Source organism: Chiloscyllium plagiosum, unplaced genomic scaffold (assembly GCF_037043375.1).
Source record: "Chiloscyllium plagiosum isolate Xiang-an unplaced genomic scaffold, Cpla_swu_hap1 HiC_scaffold_29, whole genome shotgun sequence".
In the NCBI taxonomy this organism is placed as follows: domain Eukaryota; kingdom Metazoa; phylum Chordata; class Chondrichthyes; order Orectolobiformes; family Hemiscylliidae; genus Chiloscyllium; species Chiloscyllium plagiosum.
Window position 1 is genome coordinate 10,514,127 of NW_028270167.1, and position 17,565 is coordinate 10,531,691.

Genomic DNA, 17,565 nt, shown 5'->3' on the forward strand with positions numbered 1-17,565 from the left:
TGCAATTTAATAACAGTGGAAAAAGTGCGTGGGGTAACTTGCAAAGGAAATTGGAAACATTACTAGGGTGTATGAGAAAGCATTGCCTTGTAGAATTAAGGAAATCACAAACGGTTTTATTAAAACCATGAAGAGCAGGCACATAAATAGGGAAAGAATATGGCCATTAGAAGTAATCCATGTTGTCCCAGCAGCCAAAGGCACAGTCCTCTATGAAAGATTTGAGTTGGCTTTCACAATGGAAAGAGACAACACAGGTATAAACATCAAAGTGGAGAATTGTGAAACAGAAAAATAAACTAACATGGAGATGAGGTCTGAAAAGCAGATAAGTCCACAGGCCTGGATGAGATGTATCCCAGAAACAGAAATTGGACAGAAGGAAAGCTTTGAGTTTGGTCAAGACAGAATCAGCAAAAAGGATAGCAGGGGCTCAGAACTGCCGAATTTTGGTTGAGATACATATTCTCCATCAGCACTATCAGGAAATGAGGCTCTATAACAGAAGCGTCAAAAAAAAAGTGGACCCATTCTCAGCTGTCTCTCAGGAAACAGGCACAGAAGTTGTCAAAAGGTAGAGAAACCAAAAGTCAAAAGACAAATGAAATTTTAATTGGGAACTGGTTGAGGTATACAAGGAGCCACTTGATTTTTGGGACATACAAAAAAAAAGTTTTCATGATGATGGCGTGAGGAATGGCATTAACTCAATACTATGGAATATCACAGATTGCTTACAGCACAGGAGGAGGCCATTCAGTCTCATTTCTACACTGGCCTCTGAATGAGAAATCCAACCAATGCCTTTCACTTTCTTTCATCCTGCATCTCCGCATGCTTTTCCTTTTCAGATAATAATCCAACCCCATTCTGAATGACTCCATTCCTCCTGCCTGCAGCATATAATCAGGCAGTCCATTCTAGATCCGAACCACTCGCAGTGGATAAAAGTTTCTCTTTATGCCAATGCTTCTTTTACCACCTCCTTTAAACCTGCCCCTTCCCTGTTCTTAACCCTGCCACAAGTGAGAACACTTTTTTTTTGCTTTGTCCAGACTTCTCATGATTTATCTCTGAACTATGAACACAAGGAGAGCAATCCCAACCTCTCAAAGTTATCGACGTAACTGAAGTTCCACATCCAGGAACCATTCTGTTGAATCTTTTCTGCACCCTCTCTACTACATAGAAATTTATAAACGCAAGAGGATGCCAATTAGTTCCTCAAGCCTAACTGAACATTCATTGGGATCAATGTAGACTTATCCCCTACCCCTCAATACTTGTGGTTAACAAAAATCTATCAATCTTTGATTTCAAATAAATAATCGATTCAGCATCAGAAAAAGAGTTCCAAATTTCTACAATCCTTTGTTTGGAAAATTGTTTCCTAATTTCAGTCCTGGAAAATATAGCTCAAAGTTGTGGCTATGGTGCGTAATCTTGTGCTCCCAACTAGCAAAAGTGGTTTCTCTCAACCTACACAAATCTATTCCAGTTATTACCAAAACCTTCAAAACTTTGATGAAATCATGCCCTAAGATCATGAACAAACACTTGTGGAGCTGATTGCAAGGTGCTGTTTCTGGCAGGACCAGAGCAACGTGATTTAGGAGACGGAGATTATTGCAATGGAGAGAAATGTTGGAGATTGGAAATGAGAATAACTTTACTTATACGATGCAAGTGCAATTTTTGGACTTATTTATTGAACTGACTGCTCCATTTATGACTACTGGCCACTGACATCTGTAAGGATTCCTACAAAGAAATGATCATATAACATGATCTTGGAATCATCTGTATCCCATGAATCATGCACCATTGCAACATTTAGTACATACCTGGAATGACTGAACAGAGACAGTGACAGATTTTTGAAGCTTAGTTGAGGCAGGTCCAACACATCATGCCACTTTATTGTCACATCAGTGATTATATCCCAAGCCATTTTCAAAAATACCAGGTCAGGATCGGGAGGCATAATAGTGATCTACCACAGAAGTACCTTACAAACCACTCTTCCCGGAAGGACAAGTGCAGCAGATACATGGAAACACCACCACCTGCAACTTCCACTCCAATTCACTCACTGTTCAGACAAGGAAATATATCACCATTCCTTCAAGATGTTGAGTCAAAATCCTGGGATTCCCTCTCAAACAGTACAGTGGATGTGAAATAGACTGTAGAGGTTCAAGGCAGCAGCTCAGTCCACCCTCTCAAAGGACAATTGGGGATGGGCACTACATGCTGGCTGAGCCAGCTTAACTCACTTCCCATGAAATAAATAAATAAGCAGTGTGCAGCAATTCAGGAGTCTGTATATGCCCCACTTCTGTGCCCACTTAGATGATTTTCCAGCAAACAACCTGCTGCCTGGTGGTATCTGAAAGATAACCAACGAGAGGAAGTAGTTTTGCAGCATTTTCTCCAGGAGATCTTCATAGCAACATTTGCCTCTTTGTTCTTTCATAATTTTAATGCTTAGAGGGTGATTCTGCCTCTTGTTCTGTCCGACATACATCAGCAGCTTCCACCCAGGATGGTGGGGCTGCCAATGTGCCATTGCTGGAGAGATCCCCATCAGCTCCTTCACCTTAGGAACAAAGCTGCAATCCTTAACTGGATGGTGAATGCCTTCATGTCTGCCCACAGGGCCATTAATTGGCCCGGCAATAAAAAAAATTCACATCAGATGTCCTCATTCAATATAGTGCAGGTTTGGGAGCTGGAAATTTCCCATATATTGGATTCTTGGCTTCAGAGGGAAAATCAAGCTCCAACTGTCTCTCAAAATGTGGCAGGAAAATGATTCTGAGAGTATATGAAAATATCAGAGGAAGCACCTTCTACCTTTCAGCTTTGGGCTCAACAATCCTTTATGACTTGCTAGACCAGACAGCACAGTGGAAGTTCACTTGGCTGATAACAGGGTTGGCAGGACTGTCATATGAGGAGAGGTCAGTTTGACTGGGCCCATATTCACTCGTGATCAGAAAGATGAAAGGAAGGGATCTCACAGACGTCTAAAATTCTAACAGGACAGACACACCCAATGTAGGGAGGATGTTTTCCATGGTTGGGCAGTCTAAATCAGGATCACAGTCTCAGGGTATGATGTAGGCTATTTAGGACTGAGATGAGGCAACATTTCTTCACTTAGAGGGTGGTCAACCTGTAGAATTTACTACTACAAAAGGCAGCAGAAGCCAAGTCATGAAATATATTCAAGAAAGAGACCAAAGTTTGTTTAGATGTTAAGGACATCAAGGGGCATAGACAAAAAGCAGCAATATGGTGTTGAGGTACAGGATCAGCCATGATCATATTCAATGATGGGGCAGGCTCAAAGGGGTGAATGGCCTACTCATGCTTCCAGTTTCTATAGCAACGAGGTAATCCTAGGAGTACTTGCTCAAAGGTGTTATGCCTATGGTGAAATTAGGGAGAAGTGATGACTAAACAGGGGAGTTCTCTCAATCTCAAACAACAGAAAGTCCCTGCTTGAAAGTTTAGTTAACAAACCAATTGGAAATTCCAGAGAGTTCCTATCATAATTGGATCCATCAGGAACAAGTACTGGCAGCACATTGCAGGTCTTGCTGGTGGAAATCTCTGATGGGACAAAAATCAAAGACCAATTCTGTGGTAATGACACTTAGAGGCTGCCCACAGAACTAATTTTATTTCAGATCAATATGTTCAAACATAGTAAAAGTAGAAATCAGATATCATTGATCAACTCCAATACATTCCGTTAAGCTGATGCACTGAGTTACAAATCTCTCCAAACAGGTTTGTTCACCCAACACAGAAGTTTAAAATCCACTGCACAAGGTAACTATGACCCTGCTGCGTGGAATACAAATAACACCATATTAAAATCCGGTGTCCTAGCCTGTACAGTCATTGAGTCGCATAGCACGGAAACAGACTCTTCGGTATAACTCGTTCCATGCTGAACCAAGTTTCCTGAACTAAACTAGTCCCACTTGCCACTGGCCTATGTCCTTCTAAACCTTTCCTATCCCTGTACCTGGCCAAATGCCTTTTAAATGTTGTAATTCTGCAACTACCACTTCCTCTGGCAGTTCATTCCACACATGCACCACCCTCTGTGTGAAAAAGCTCCCCCTCAGGTACCTTCTAAATCTTTCTCCTCTCATCTTAAAAATCTGCCCCCTAGTTTTAATCTCCCCCACCTTAGAGAAAAGACCTTTGCTATTTACCTTATCTATGCCCCTCACGATTTTATAAACCTCTATAAGGTCATCTCTCAACCTCCTACGCTCCAGTGAGAAACGTCCCAGCCTATCCAACCTCTCCTTATAAGAAAGTTCCTCTGAGTGTCTGTTCCAGTCAGATCTCATTGCGAGTTGTCCACCTGTTACACAAAAGCCAACACTTCACCTCATTCACTCCACAATGTACCCAATTGTCACAAGTTTCACAAGTAAGGTGGGAGCTGCACAAGTTATGTCACAGACAGTGGGGAACAACCGTGCAGAAAGTACCATTTCATCGAGTACAAGATGAAATGATGATGGCGAAGACGTTCAAACATAAAACGAGAACAAAGTATCGATTGTATATTTAAATGACAGGCCACATGACAAATTACTCAGCTGGCAATACAGAACCCACCCATTCTTCCAGACTCTGTTGGGAACTTTAAAGGGAATTTGACAACATGGTTCATTACCTTTTACTGCTGTTGCTGGCATATAACCGGGTTTCTCAGAGTGGATAAACATGACAATCCTGTGTTTTATATTCCAGCATCAACCCATTCAAAATGCTTAAATGCCTTTCATTAATGAACAGAGATACAGGAATATCATTCATTATGAGTCATTTTAACTTGGACTATTGGGCAATAGAAAATCATTCCCTATTCTATACAGTAGATCTGATATATGCCACAGGAACAGGCCATTCAGCCAAATAGTCTGTGCTGACTTTATGCTCTACTTGAGCCTCCTGACTCTATGATTGTGACTCTATCTAAAACTCTTGGCAAAAACCTCAATTCCTTCTTCCCTCATCTACTTGTCTGGCCTCTCCATAAATGCATCCACACTAGTAGCTTAAACTATTCACTGTGGAAACAAATTCCATATTCTCAGCACTCTTTTGGCAAAGGTGATTCCACTGAATTTCCAATTGCATTTCTTGGTGACCATCTTAGACTCTCATTTTGTTTGTTTCTACAAGTAGAAACACTTCCTCTTTGTCTACTTTATTAAAACCTTTCAGAATTTAGAAACATTACTCCACAGGCTTCTCTTTTCAAGAGAGACAGACCTAGACCTGATTGGTGTACCCCACATTCCTGGTTTCATTGCTGAAAAATGTGACTCCAGTGTCTCTAGATATTATTCATTATATAGAGTCCAGAACTGTACATTGTACAGTATGGACTAAGGCTTGATTCAAGCTTTTTTTAAATCCATAATAATTTATTTTATACATTATATATAAACATCAATTGAAAATAAATTCATGCAAGGTGCAAAAAAGCAGCTGCTGATTTCCTACAACCTGTTTTAAATAGCAATGGAAATTAAAATGACCCCATCAAACTCCTACCTGCTAATATTACTAGCAGTGATTTCTAGGCTTTTTTGATTCTGCCACTGAAGATCTTTCAGGTAAAATTGATACACATAACAAATCAAAACCCCATAATCTCCAGTAAATCTCTGGTGTCTCACCATATCTGAGTGGGAAAGGGGATGGCAGCATGCTGTACGATCATACTGGAGCTGATCTGGTAAATCAGTCATCACCCTTTTGTACCTGATGGGCCGTGGGACAGTTGGAAACATGGTGCTCTGAATGTCAGACCCATCATTACAGCTGATGTTGGCCACTGACATACACTGAGTTCAGATTGTGATGTAAATTCTTTACTGTAAATATAAACACTCAGAAAACATATAGATTCTTAATTGAAACCATTCAGTTGTAACGTGCTTCATAAGTTTTATAAATCAACTTTTATTTTCAGGGTGAATAAAGATGTTTACGCTCTCTTAGGAGTCTGGGTTTAAAATAGCATTCAGGACAGTGCAACCCGTAGAACTCCATGGGAAAATGTCTCCAGACCATTTTTAGTTTGTCCTCTCTTCAAATGAAGTAATCCTATTGCGACTAGACTGACCCCTTTCATAGCAGCAAGTACCACTCTGAAAATACAAGCAGCTACTGTGTGCTTGATGACCTTTAAAGCTCATTGTATGTCTCTACTTTCACTCTCAGTGATTCAGGTATCGAGCAGGGCATTTGGTTATGTTTTGAATCTTTTAGAGCTTTTCAGCTGATCCACGCCTCTTTCTCTGGAAGCATTTCGTTTTTGAAGGTTTTTTTGATAACATTTCAATCTCAGATTTTCAGCTCCGATCAGATTCCCAGCACAGTTCTTCCACCTGAAAAACCGCATGGGTTGAAAACAAAATTGCTTTCAATGATTTCCAGAGTGGTACCTGCCACTATTGAAGTGATTGCCTGTGGTTCTAAAACAATTCTGCATCATAAATATACTACCCTCATTGTTCCTCGCCATCTTCCCCAAATCTCAAACACAAGTTTAAAATTTACTATGTACAATAAACCTTTTACACTCATATCTCACAAAACAAATCTACATACATCTCTTCAAACCAGCACACACCTCCATTATAATGGCAATTGAGATGCCTCATTGTGTACCTGAAAAATAAAATCCAGCAAAGCATCTATAGGTGAGTTATCAAGTGCATAAATCCAATAGATGGTTTCTGTTTACTCATTTCCCTCAGTCCTGATGACATACTGGAGCCATGGTTAAGAGAACAATTCAACTGTCTGTTTTTACATAGAATCCCTGCAGTGCTGAAACAGGCCATTGAGTCTACACTGACCCTCCAAAGTGCACCCCACCCTCTCCCTGTAACCCTGCCGTTCCCATTGCGACTCCACCCAGCCTCCACATCTTTGGACTGGGAGAGAAAATCTGAGCACCCAAAGGAAATCCACACAGACACACTGGGAGAACTTGCAAAGTCCACACCGACTGTCGTTCAAGGTTGGAATTGAACCCGGGTCGACACCGCTTGTCTTACCTTGCTTTACATGTAATCTGTGCAGCCAGGAAACAAGATACCTGGCAACCTCTTCAGTCCAGAATGCTTATGAATTTTTTGACCATAGAAAGACTTAATGTGTGAATGCCCAAGTCTGTGAACTGGAAAACATTCTAGATAAATATCTACTGAAGCATAAAACAGTGATCAAACATTATGAAGCAGAAATTTTGTATTTACTGATCCAAATATGTACTTTCCAGATTCCTGCTCCCAAATTACTGAACTAAAATGGGTCTGCTCAAAAGAAATTCTGGACAATTGGAAATTTCTGGACTGAGAAGTTACAGATTATTGTTGAGGGGCTGGGTTGCTGGAAAGTTTGGTACAAGGCAGTATTTTTGCTTTCCAGACTGACTCCAAGTTACACTTGCACTACCATAGATCTATATGCAATATGGCTGCCAATGTTCCTTCAATACCACATTAACCTATTCAGTGAAGACGTCATTATGATGATAATCATCAAAGGCTGTGACATTGGTTACATGCCACTTGTCAAAATTCAATGTACCCACAATTGTTGTCATTTTAACTTTCACTCCAAATTCTAGCCCAAGTTTCTAGCTTGTAGATAGTATTTTGACAGAAAGCAAAGTGATGTACTGTGATTGCTGGAAATTTGAAATAAAGACAGAAAGTGCTGAGCAGTTCAGGCAGTATCTGTGAAGAGAAGAATTTGAGAGGAAGTTTCTCTCTTCACAGACTGCTGCACAACCAGCTGGGTGCTTTCCAGCGCTTTCACAAAACTGGCCTAGTCCACTCCATCATTCCCCAAGGGTGTGGGCTTTTCTCCGCCTTTGTACTTAACCAACTCCTTTCTGAAAATGACTGTCAAATCCAATTCTAACACCTTTTAGGCTGGTGTGCTTCAGGTCACAACAACTCACCACATTTAATTCCTTTTAAAATCCCATTTTACCTCTGGTTCCTCTGCCAAGTAACTTAGACCAAGCTTTCTGACCATTGACCATTCCTCTTGTTGGAAACAATTTCTTCTCAGGTACTCGATTAAAACCCCATGTATAATTTTGAACAACCCCACTGAATTTCTCTGGAACCATCTCTGCTCTTAAGGAGAGACACCCCAGCATGTCTAGATGGTAACGCAACTGAAGTCCACACATTGTTGGTAGTGTTTTAGGAAACCACCATTACACTTTCATTAAAGGAATTAGTTCAGTTCCTTAAAATGTCCAGAATTGAATTCAATACTTCAGCTTAAATGTGTCACACAAACACTTAGAAAAACATAAGAGAACATCTGCCATTGTGATCTGTGAACTGGAACAACTAAGTGCGGAATACAGACAAAATAAAAAGTCCGGTTTGCTGACATTATCCTTCAGTCATGTGAAGATAACTCATCTCACTATCCACGTCTCGGTTCTGTTCAGGGAGTCAATCGGTGCACCAAAATCAAGTCAGGGTTTGTTTTTTTACCCTCTTTTTGAGTAGTGAAAGAGTTTAACATTTATCTTTTCAGCTACATTTCCAAAACATCAATATGATACATCTCAGCAAACAGTAAAGAAAAGTTAGCAATCAACAAAGTGACTTGCTTCATTTGTCCCAAATAAAACAATAAAACAGGGTTTCATAGAATCTAGTTCTTCTAAAACATTTTGCTGCCAAAACCTCTGACGCCGTTATAGATTTTCAATAAATAAAGTTGGGGAGAGGTGAAGAGGGTGTCGAGATAATTTGCATTCAAAGCTAGTGTCACCAAACAAACGCCTTCTGTCTCAGTTCGTGACTCAAGGTCATCCTCAGCTCCAGGACGTTAAAAGCATCAGGTATCCTCCACACGTTGATGTTATGTAACGTAACCAAGGGGGAATGTCACTGCACAGTGGCTTTTACAAGTGATGTTCGATGAAAGTCGGCAGTACACCTGTCATTTCATGGGAAGTGTCATTGAAAAGGGACCAGGATACAAATTGCTGCAAAATCCCCCACTCGGCCCAAGTGCCTCGTTGCCTGTTGCTCTACCCGAGGTAGTCCAGCTCCCAGGCGTTTTATCACACAAGCCTCCCTGCAGAGCGCAGTGCGGTCAGTTCCCACTCGCTGCAGTGCTGCCATTGGCACTGGCCTTAGATTTCGACTTGGACTTGAATGAGAAACGCTTGATGAGCTTCCGCGAGAAGCTGCCTGATTTTTTCCGCGTGGAGGCAGGGCTGTCACTCACGTTGGACAGGTCATCGTGCGAGTGACTGAAACCTGCATCCTTCTGCTTGCTTCTCTTCCGGAACAGGAGCTTGGTGCTGCTGCGCAGAAAGCCAACTGCAAGAGGAGAGGGAGCTAAGGTTAGAAATTGTAGCATCTTGTCACAAACACAGAACGCAGACAACATCAACCACGTCCAAACATACAGGGCAGTAGCAGTCACAACGAGGGGTGATTGAAACATTAATCCAGTCTGTTAACTCGGTTTGGCTGGATTGCAGTGCACAGTGACGCCAACAGCATGGGTTCAAATCCCGCATTGGCTGAGGTCACCATACTTTCTCAAACTCACCCCCTCACCTGAGGCGTGGTGACCCTCAGGTTAAACTCACCACCAATCACCTCTCCTGTAATGAGAGAGCCGCTTTGTGGTTCTGTGACTTTACTTTTAACTCTGTAAGTGTGTTCTGTTAATAAGATCAAAGATTTTCTTTTTTAGGACTGAGATCAGTGTAGCTATCATCAATTTAAAAAAAAAAACAGGTTTATACTCATCAGAGACTGTACTGCAGGGTTTCTCTGGTTAGTTAGTATTTTATGCATTAGAATCTAGACTCCTCTCATGGTTCAGCTCAGGAACAGAGCTGTTTTGCAAAGATCACATGCAAAAGCTCAGTTTAGGATCTTGTATTGTGCTGGACAGAATACTAAGTTCTGCCTACTTACTGACACCTCACCAGGCGGAGCAGATTAGTCACGATAAAAATCCAATGTTACCGGGATAGAGTGGGAGACTGGGCTGGGTAGGATGGTCTCCAGAGGGTTGGCGCATATCTGATGGACTGAATGGACTCATTCTACACGGTAGGGATTCTATGAATCAATAAGGAGTAAGATATTGTTCATAGGGCTAAAGGGATAAAAGTGTATGGGGAGAAAGTGCTAACAGAGTATTGACTTAGACAATCAGCCATGACCATATTGAATGGTGGAGCAGGTTTGAAGGGCTGAATGGCTTAACTCTGATGGTATTTTCTACCTTTCTACAGTACACATTGCATGGTATATCTACAGAAGTTTCTGGAAAAACTCATGTCTGGCAGCATCTGTGAAGAGAAATCCAAGTTAACATTTCAGGTTCAGGACACCAGATCTGAAACGATAACTTTGATTTCTCTCCACAGATACTGCCAGACCTGCTGAGCTTTTCTAGCAACTTCAGCTTTTTTTTCTGGTTTACAGCATCCGCAGTTCTTTCAGTTTTTATTTACATGGTATATCTATCTTGAGAGGGGAGATGGAGGGACAGGAGAGAACGATTCAGCCAAGATCAAATCCCTCTTACCTTTGTGATCCTTCAAGCTCCTTGTTTCGAGCGCTCCTGTTGACCCAGTTTCTGATTCAACATCATCCACCGAAGGCCGCTCGGAGATATCTGACACAGCTGCTTCATCCAGCTCCTGACTGACCACCTGCCGCTGGCTCTGGGAGTCGGCGGATTTTGGAGATTCAAGCGCATTCTGTGCACTGGAGTGGGGCAGAGCCGCCAAGCCTGGCTCCCCCTGCAGTGAGGCATCCATGGAAGCTGCATAGCCCACAGAAAGAGCCATTTCTTCCTGATCGATGGGGGCCTGGGTGACGGGGCAAGAGAGGATGTCAGCAAGTACATGGCAGACATTGGAGTGATTAGCTAACAATGTGGAGTATGTTGGGCATTATATACAGACCATCAAGCTGGTTAGCAACACCATATGAACACAACACCATACAAATGAAACATCACTGACTGATTATATAGTAAAAAAAACTGAATCAATTTCCCAGCAAAATACTAGTTTCCCTCAGCCCTCACCTCCACTTCAGAGATGAGTGTGTCATACACAAGATTATACACACAATATACACATATTACAATTAGGATGATGTACACATCCTCCAACTGACTCTGAGCTCTCTTTCTTAAATAAAGGTTTAGTTCCCTTAAAGTGATACACATCAACATGGTGCAATGTTTATAAAACTCTTTATAAAACAAAACACCTCTGACCTGTCATGAGCAACATCACAGGAGAATTGCTGATAATATTGTATTTGAAAAAAACACTTCATAGTTAATACTGTCTGGAGGATTCAAATTTTGAAAGGATTGTGGAAAACCTGGCTTAGTTCAGGTTTTGTGGAAACACGTAGACTGATTTCTACAGAGGTGATTATTGAAAAATCATTGTGGACATTGGACATTTCAACAAGGCTTCCTCGAAATTAGGTGACTAGTGTCAACTGCTTGCTTTGCTGTCAACCCTTCCTGAGCCCGTGTGAGTGGTGACTGGATGGAGAATGCTTTTGTATCTGGAACTGGCTGAGTCAGAAGCTTGTCAGGAAGGCCTGCCCCATTGATCTCTCCAATCTCTGAAGAAAGCCCCGCTGTTGAGTTCAGGCTGAAACCTATTTGTACTTTAAATAGGGTAATCAATGCAGCTTCTCAATATTGCATATCCTGAGCAAGCCATGTCTGGTAAAATGCCAGAGATGACAGTGTGTGATTAGTGACTTGACCACATTTGCCAGAACATCAGAGCAACAGGCCTTGAAACATTCTATGCCTTATTCTTTCTTTCATTCACAAATAACCTGAATAGTCAGGAAGTACACCTTTTTTCTGTGAAGCTCCACAGACAGAAATAATTTGTTTTTCTCTTTTCCTAAAGAGAGAGAGAGAGAGAGAGAGACTGTGTGTGTGTGTGTGTGTGTGTGTGTGTGTGTGTGTACATACATAGTTATACTTCTAGATTATTGACAGTATAAGCCAACAATTGAATAAGATTTTGGTTTATTATTAAAACAACAATGTGTTTATTTACGAATTCTGATTGGTAGATGCTTTAAAATTAAAGCATGGCTTAGATCAGGCATTTAATTTTCCTTTTAAATATTTTTATTTAATGGTGTGACCATGGTCTTATGGGACTAGAGTGAGTGTACTCCTGCAGTGTTGGTCATAACACGATGGCTGAATTTTCCAATGGTCAGGACATAATCTTGAAAGTGTAGAAGTGAGAACAGAGATGAGGAGGAATTTCTTCTCTCAGATTTCAGTGAATCTGTGAAGCTTTACCACGGATGGCTGTTGAAGTTGGGTCGTGAAGTACATTGAAGGCTGAGATAGATGTTAAATCAGTTAGGGAATCAACTGGGGATAAGGCAGGAAGGTGAAATTGAGGATTATCAGCTCAGCCATTATCTTACTGAATAGTGGGACTGATTCATTGGGCTGAATGGCCTACTTCAGCTGCTACGTCTTATGGTCATATGCATGCGGACCCTGCCAAATGTCCAGTGTAGCAGAATCTGAGGGAATTGTTCAGGAAATTGAAGATAACGTGAGGTAATTCTGCTACGCCTGGAGCCCACCCAAATACCCCTTTAAAGTCAGAGCATTCAGAGGGTTTGGATGCAGTTAAGTAAGGTTGTAAGTTTGCTCACTGGGCTGGTAAGTTTGTTTTCAGACGTTCTGTCACTGTGCTAGGTAACATCATCAATGAGCTTCCAGTAAAATGCTGGTGTTCTGTCCCACTTACTATGTGTGTGTCTTGGTCTGTTAAGGTGAGTGAAATCACTTCCAGTTCCTTTTCTCAGAGGCTGGTAAATGGGGTGCAAATCGATGTGTTTATTGATGGAGTTCTAATTTGAATTCCAGGCCTCTAGGAATTCCTGTGCATGTTTTTGTTTAGCCTGTCTTAGATGGATGTGCTGTCCCAGTCAAAGCGGTGTCCTTCTTTTTGTAGTGGGTCATGTCTTTTGGTGGAATAGTCTGGTAGTCATCTCCAGGATGTCTTCGATGTATGGTAGTGTGGCTAGAGTCTCTGCGCATGTTGTGTCTTCTTGTTTGAATTTGTTGTTTTAAGAATTGGTAGACTGTGTTCATCGGGTACCCATTGTTCTTGAATATGCTGTGTAGGTATTTTTCTTCTGATGCTCATAGTGCCTGGGTACTGCAGTGTGTTGTGGCCTGTTTAAATAATGTCCTGATGCAGCAGGCCAGACAGGCAGGAAACTAGCTACCCAGATATATGAACACCAACTAGTCACCAAAAGACATGACCAGCTATTACTAGTATCCTTACACACAGATGATGAAGGACTCCACTTCGGCTGGGGCAATATATCCATCCTGAGACAGGCTAAACAGAGAGACACATGGGAATTCTGAGAGGCCTGGCATTCAGACTGGAACTCCATCAATAAACACATCAATCTGGACCCCATTTACCAACATCTGAGAAAAGGAACCATAAGTGATATCACCCACCTTAACAGACTAAGACACATAAATAGAAAGTGGAACAGAACACCAACGCTTCACTGGAGGATCACTGATGATGTTACCTAGTATGGTGAGGAAATGTCTGGGAACAAACCTAGATTAGATTAGATTACTTACAGTGTGGAAACAGGCCCTTCAGCCCAACAAGTATACACCGACCCGCCAAAGCGCAAACTACCAGACCCCTTGACCTATCACTACGGGTAATTTAGCATGGCCAATTCACCTAACCTGCACATTTTTGGATTGTGGGAGGAAACCGGAGCACCCGGAGGAAACCCAGAAACCCACGCAGACACGGGGAGAATGTGCAAACTCCACACTGTCAGTCACCTGACGCTGGAATTGAACCCAGGTCTCTGGCGTTGTAAGACAACAGTGCTAACCACTGTACCACCGTGCCGCTCACATGTTAGATATTACAAAGCTAGTCTAACTCCAGTTAGCTCAGTGTTAAACCTACCCCATAATCCAAAATTGCACCAGAACCTGTCCTGACTTTCCCTTTTCCCCTGGAACCTTAACCCTTCCCCTACACATGTATACTTGCTCCCTATGGAACCCCCCAAATCCAACCCTGGATCTAATCCCCCTTCCTTCCACCCTGGACCTGACCCCTCCTTTCTGCTCTGGCCATGCAGATACACCCTGTTCCGGATATGCCCATCCCCTGGAACCCAACACTACTCACTCACCGCTGGACCCAAACCCACTTCATCTGCCACCAAACCGGACCCCTAGGGTACCAGCAACTACCACCCTTACACACTCCTCGCGGCTCCACCTGTAATCTCTGACCTACCCTAAATATTCCACCACTCAGCTGGCCCTCTTGCTATCTTGTGCAGTTGTACCCTCATTAACAGGCACTTTACCCACCCGGCACTCTACCTCCAACTACCTGCCTCCCCCTCCACCAGGAGATTTGCCCTTCCGACATCCTAGTCCCTCACTTACTTTACCGATTCACCCTTCCCCCGGGAGTAGTCAAGATGGCTGTCCACTGTGCTGGATCTTTATATCATCGAAAAGTAATCACTGACTGGTGCGGAAGAATAGATGAGGTTTGCCTACTCTGACTGTTCTACACCATGAGGAACCAGTCAGAATGGATGTGCAGCAAAACCCCTGAATCGCTACCTCCTGTTACAAGTATAGAGCTCGCTTAAAAATAGAAGGAATGAGTGGCAACCTGAATGAGATTGTCACTAATTAGAAAACGTGGCCCAATATATTCATCAATAATCTTCTGGAAGTAACTCGCTTTGGAACATATTATCAAAGAAACTATATTCCACCAGTAAGCTTCTGCCACTAATTTGATTTTGTGATTTACGTTGGTCATTTGAATTTCACTTTCACTGTTCGTTGCTGTATTTCTTCCTACCTAATTGGCTGATTAAATTACTGCTCCCTAATTTATATGAGGTGGAGATGCCGGAGTTGGACCGGGGAGGACAAAGTCAAAAATCAAACAACACCAGGTTTAGTCCAGCAGGTTTGCTTGAAATTGCAAGGTTTCTGAGCTCAGCTCCTTCCTCAGGCGTGGAGTGATAGCGAGGTATAAGACACAGTATTAAGAAACAAAATGTTAGCAACTTTAAAAACTAGTTGCCCTTGTTGAATCCTTTAATCAGTTAGGAGATAGATTGTTGATTAAAATGCAAAATCCAAATTCCTTTCAAGTCTTTGTCCCTAAGTCGTAGCCCACTCTCAGTCACTCCCTAATGGGTACAGGAGCAACATTGGAAGGGAAGCCCCAGGGAGCTGTAGGAATCAGAGTGAAGTATTTGCAGCAAACTGCGAAAGACAGAACGTTACCTTAGAGATGCCTGATATAATCAGGGTGCTGCGTTTCGTTGGAGTCCTTTTGCTGGGCTTGTTGGCGGATTCTGTCAGCTGCCGGATTGCCGTCTGTACCACAGGATCCAAACCATTGGCCAGGTGATTATCCGCTGCTTACCACACAAACAAACAAGATGATTAGCATGAGGCACACTGACAGAGAGAGAGAGCGCGAGGGAGAGAGAAAAGAGAGAAATAAAAGAGAGAGAGATAAAGAAAGAGAGAAAGAGAAAAAGTGGAAAAAAAAGAAAGAGAAAAAGAGAGACAGCACCAGGGAGAAACAGAGGGGCACAGAGAGTGAAGGAAGGTGTAGAAAGGGTGACAGAGGGTAAGAGAATCGTAGAATCCCTACAGTGTGGATTCAGCCCATTGAGTCCATACTGACCCACCAAACAGCAGACTACCCAAACCTAATACCTTATCCTATCCCCATAACGCCACATTTCCCATGGCTAAACCACCTAGCCTGCACATACTGGGACACTATGGGCAATTTAGTATGGCCAGTCAATCAGGCTACAATATTATAGCCTGTCCCATAAAGTTGTGATATACAATACAGATTCTCCCACTCCACCAAGAAATGGCAAAACGATAGAAAACTCTAACCAATTCGGAACAAAGGTATTCTGAAAGAAAGTCTCTGACCTCTGTAAACAATCAGAGTTACTCTATGACATATTATTCCACATGATTGTGCCAAACTGACGATTACTGACTATCCATTCATTTATAATTATACATATATTTCCTCTGACAATTTTACCAGCCACTTTCTTCTCCACTAGGTGTTGGCTCCATGTTTGCGTACAGTGCCCTGGGCACTGGTGACCCTCCATCATGTCATCTTTTTTATGTGAAGGACTTGATAACAAATGCCAGCTGTGAGCATCACAGAATTCAGACAGTACAGAAAGAGGCCATTTGACCCTCGAGTCTGCATCCATTCTCCAACCCAGCCCTATACCCTTGCTGAACTTCTGAAGAACGGTCACTGAACCCGAAACGTCAATTCTGATCTCTGCCTGACCTGCTGAGTTCTTCCAGCAATTTCTGTTTTTGCCACACCCTCACTCCATTCTTGTATTTTATCATGGCTAATTCTGGACCATGGACGGAAACCGGAGCACTTGGAGGAAACCAACGCAGACTCGGGGAGAATGTGCAAACTCCACACAGACAGACACCCGAGGGTGGAATCGAACCCAGGTCTGTGGTGTTGAGAGGCAGCAGTGCTAACCACTGGTTAGCTTCAGCTCATTCCTACCCAATTTTCACTCACTGGCCATCAGTGAATAACAACTAGGAGTGGAACCGTGGCTGACTTAACCAGGATTATAGTTCTTTACAGCTGTCTTGACAATGCTCAGTGGACCCAGTGCAGTGCAACAATTAAGTCAGGAACCACTCCTGATCACTTCCTCACAGTGAATACATGAGTTGGATTCAGTAGCAATTGGAAAAAAACAGGCTGCTTCTAACATTCCATTGCCAGAGAGCGCAGAGTGGTGATATGATGTTCTATGAAGTTAAAGGCTTTTGGAACAAAATAGCATTACTGGATCTTTAAAACATCATGTAAAAAAATCTGGGTCAACAAATGCTGAGCCTAACACTTAAGGAATTTTTTGAACATAAAATCACAAGATGTAGGAACACAAGCACACCATTCAGCCCATCGAGTCTGCTCCACCATTCAAGGAGATAATGGGAGTACAGTTAGGTCATTCAAGGCCAAGTACAAGCTTCATGGAGGACAGACAGTGATTCAACAGAATTGATTTGACAGATCTGATTAACCATGACCTTATTGAAAGGCACAGCTGGCTTGAGGGGCCCTCTCCTCAGTTTTGTGTTCAAAAGGAACTATCTTAAAATATTAAGAACAGTTTAAATGCCCAGCAAATTCTCTAAAGGGGCAGAAGGTTTAATATCCCTCATTATCTCTGAGCACAACTAGACAAAACACTTCAAATATCGTGTGAACCTACCATTACTGGGAGACACATTGACAGAACTATCTTCCATCTTGATGGACCTCTTGTCTGTTACTTCCACCTTGGAAGGTGACCGTGTCGGAGAATCTGTGGGTGGATAGGTGTA

At 42.3% G+C, this 17,565-nt stretch overlaps 1 protein-coding gene across 2 annotated transcripts in view; it reads right to left on the reverse strand.

The window, feature by feature from the left end:
- Positions 1-5,268: 5,268 nt before the first annotated feature.
- Positions 5,269-17,565, reverse strand: part of c2cd2l (c2cd2 like) — a 163,200-nt gene continuing 150,903 nt past the window's right edge. Inside the window, exons 11-14 of one of the 2 annotated variants that reach the window (XM_043676586.2) lie at positions 17,454-17,546; positions 15,439-15,575; positions 10,639-10,924; positions 5,269-9,410 (exon numbers count right to left, since the gene is read on the reverse strand). In XM_043676586.2, the coding sequence (XP_043532521.2) occupies positions 9,181-9,410; positions 10,639-10,924; positions 15,439-15,575; positions 17,454-17,546 (746 nt within the window). In that variant the 3' untranslated portion in view covers positions 5,269-9,180. The remainder of the gene's footprint in view (positions 9,411-10,638; positions 10,925-15,438; positions 15,576-17,453; positions 17,547-17,565) is intronic. The other variant, XM_043676587.2, reaches the window with a different exon arrangement.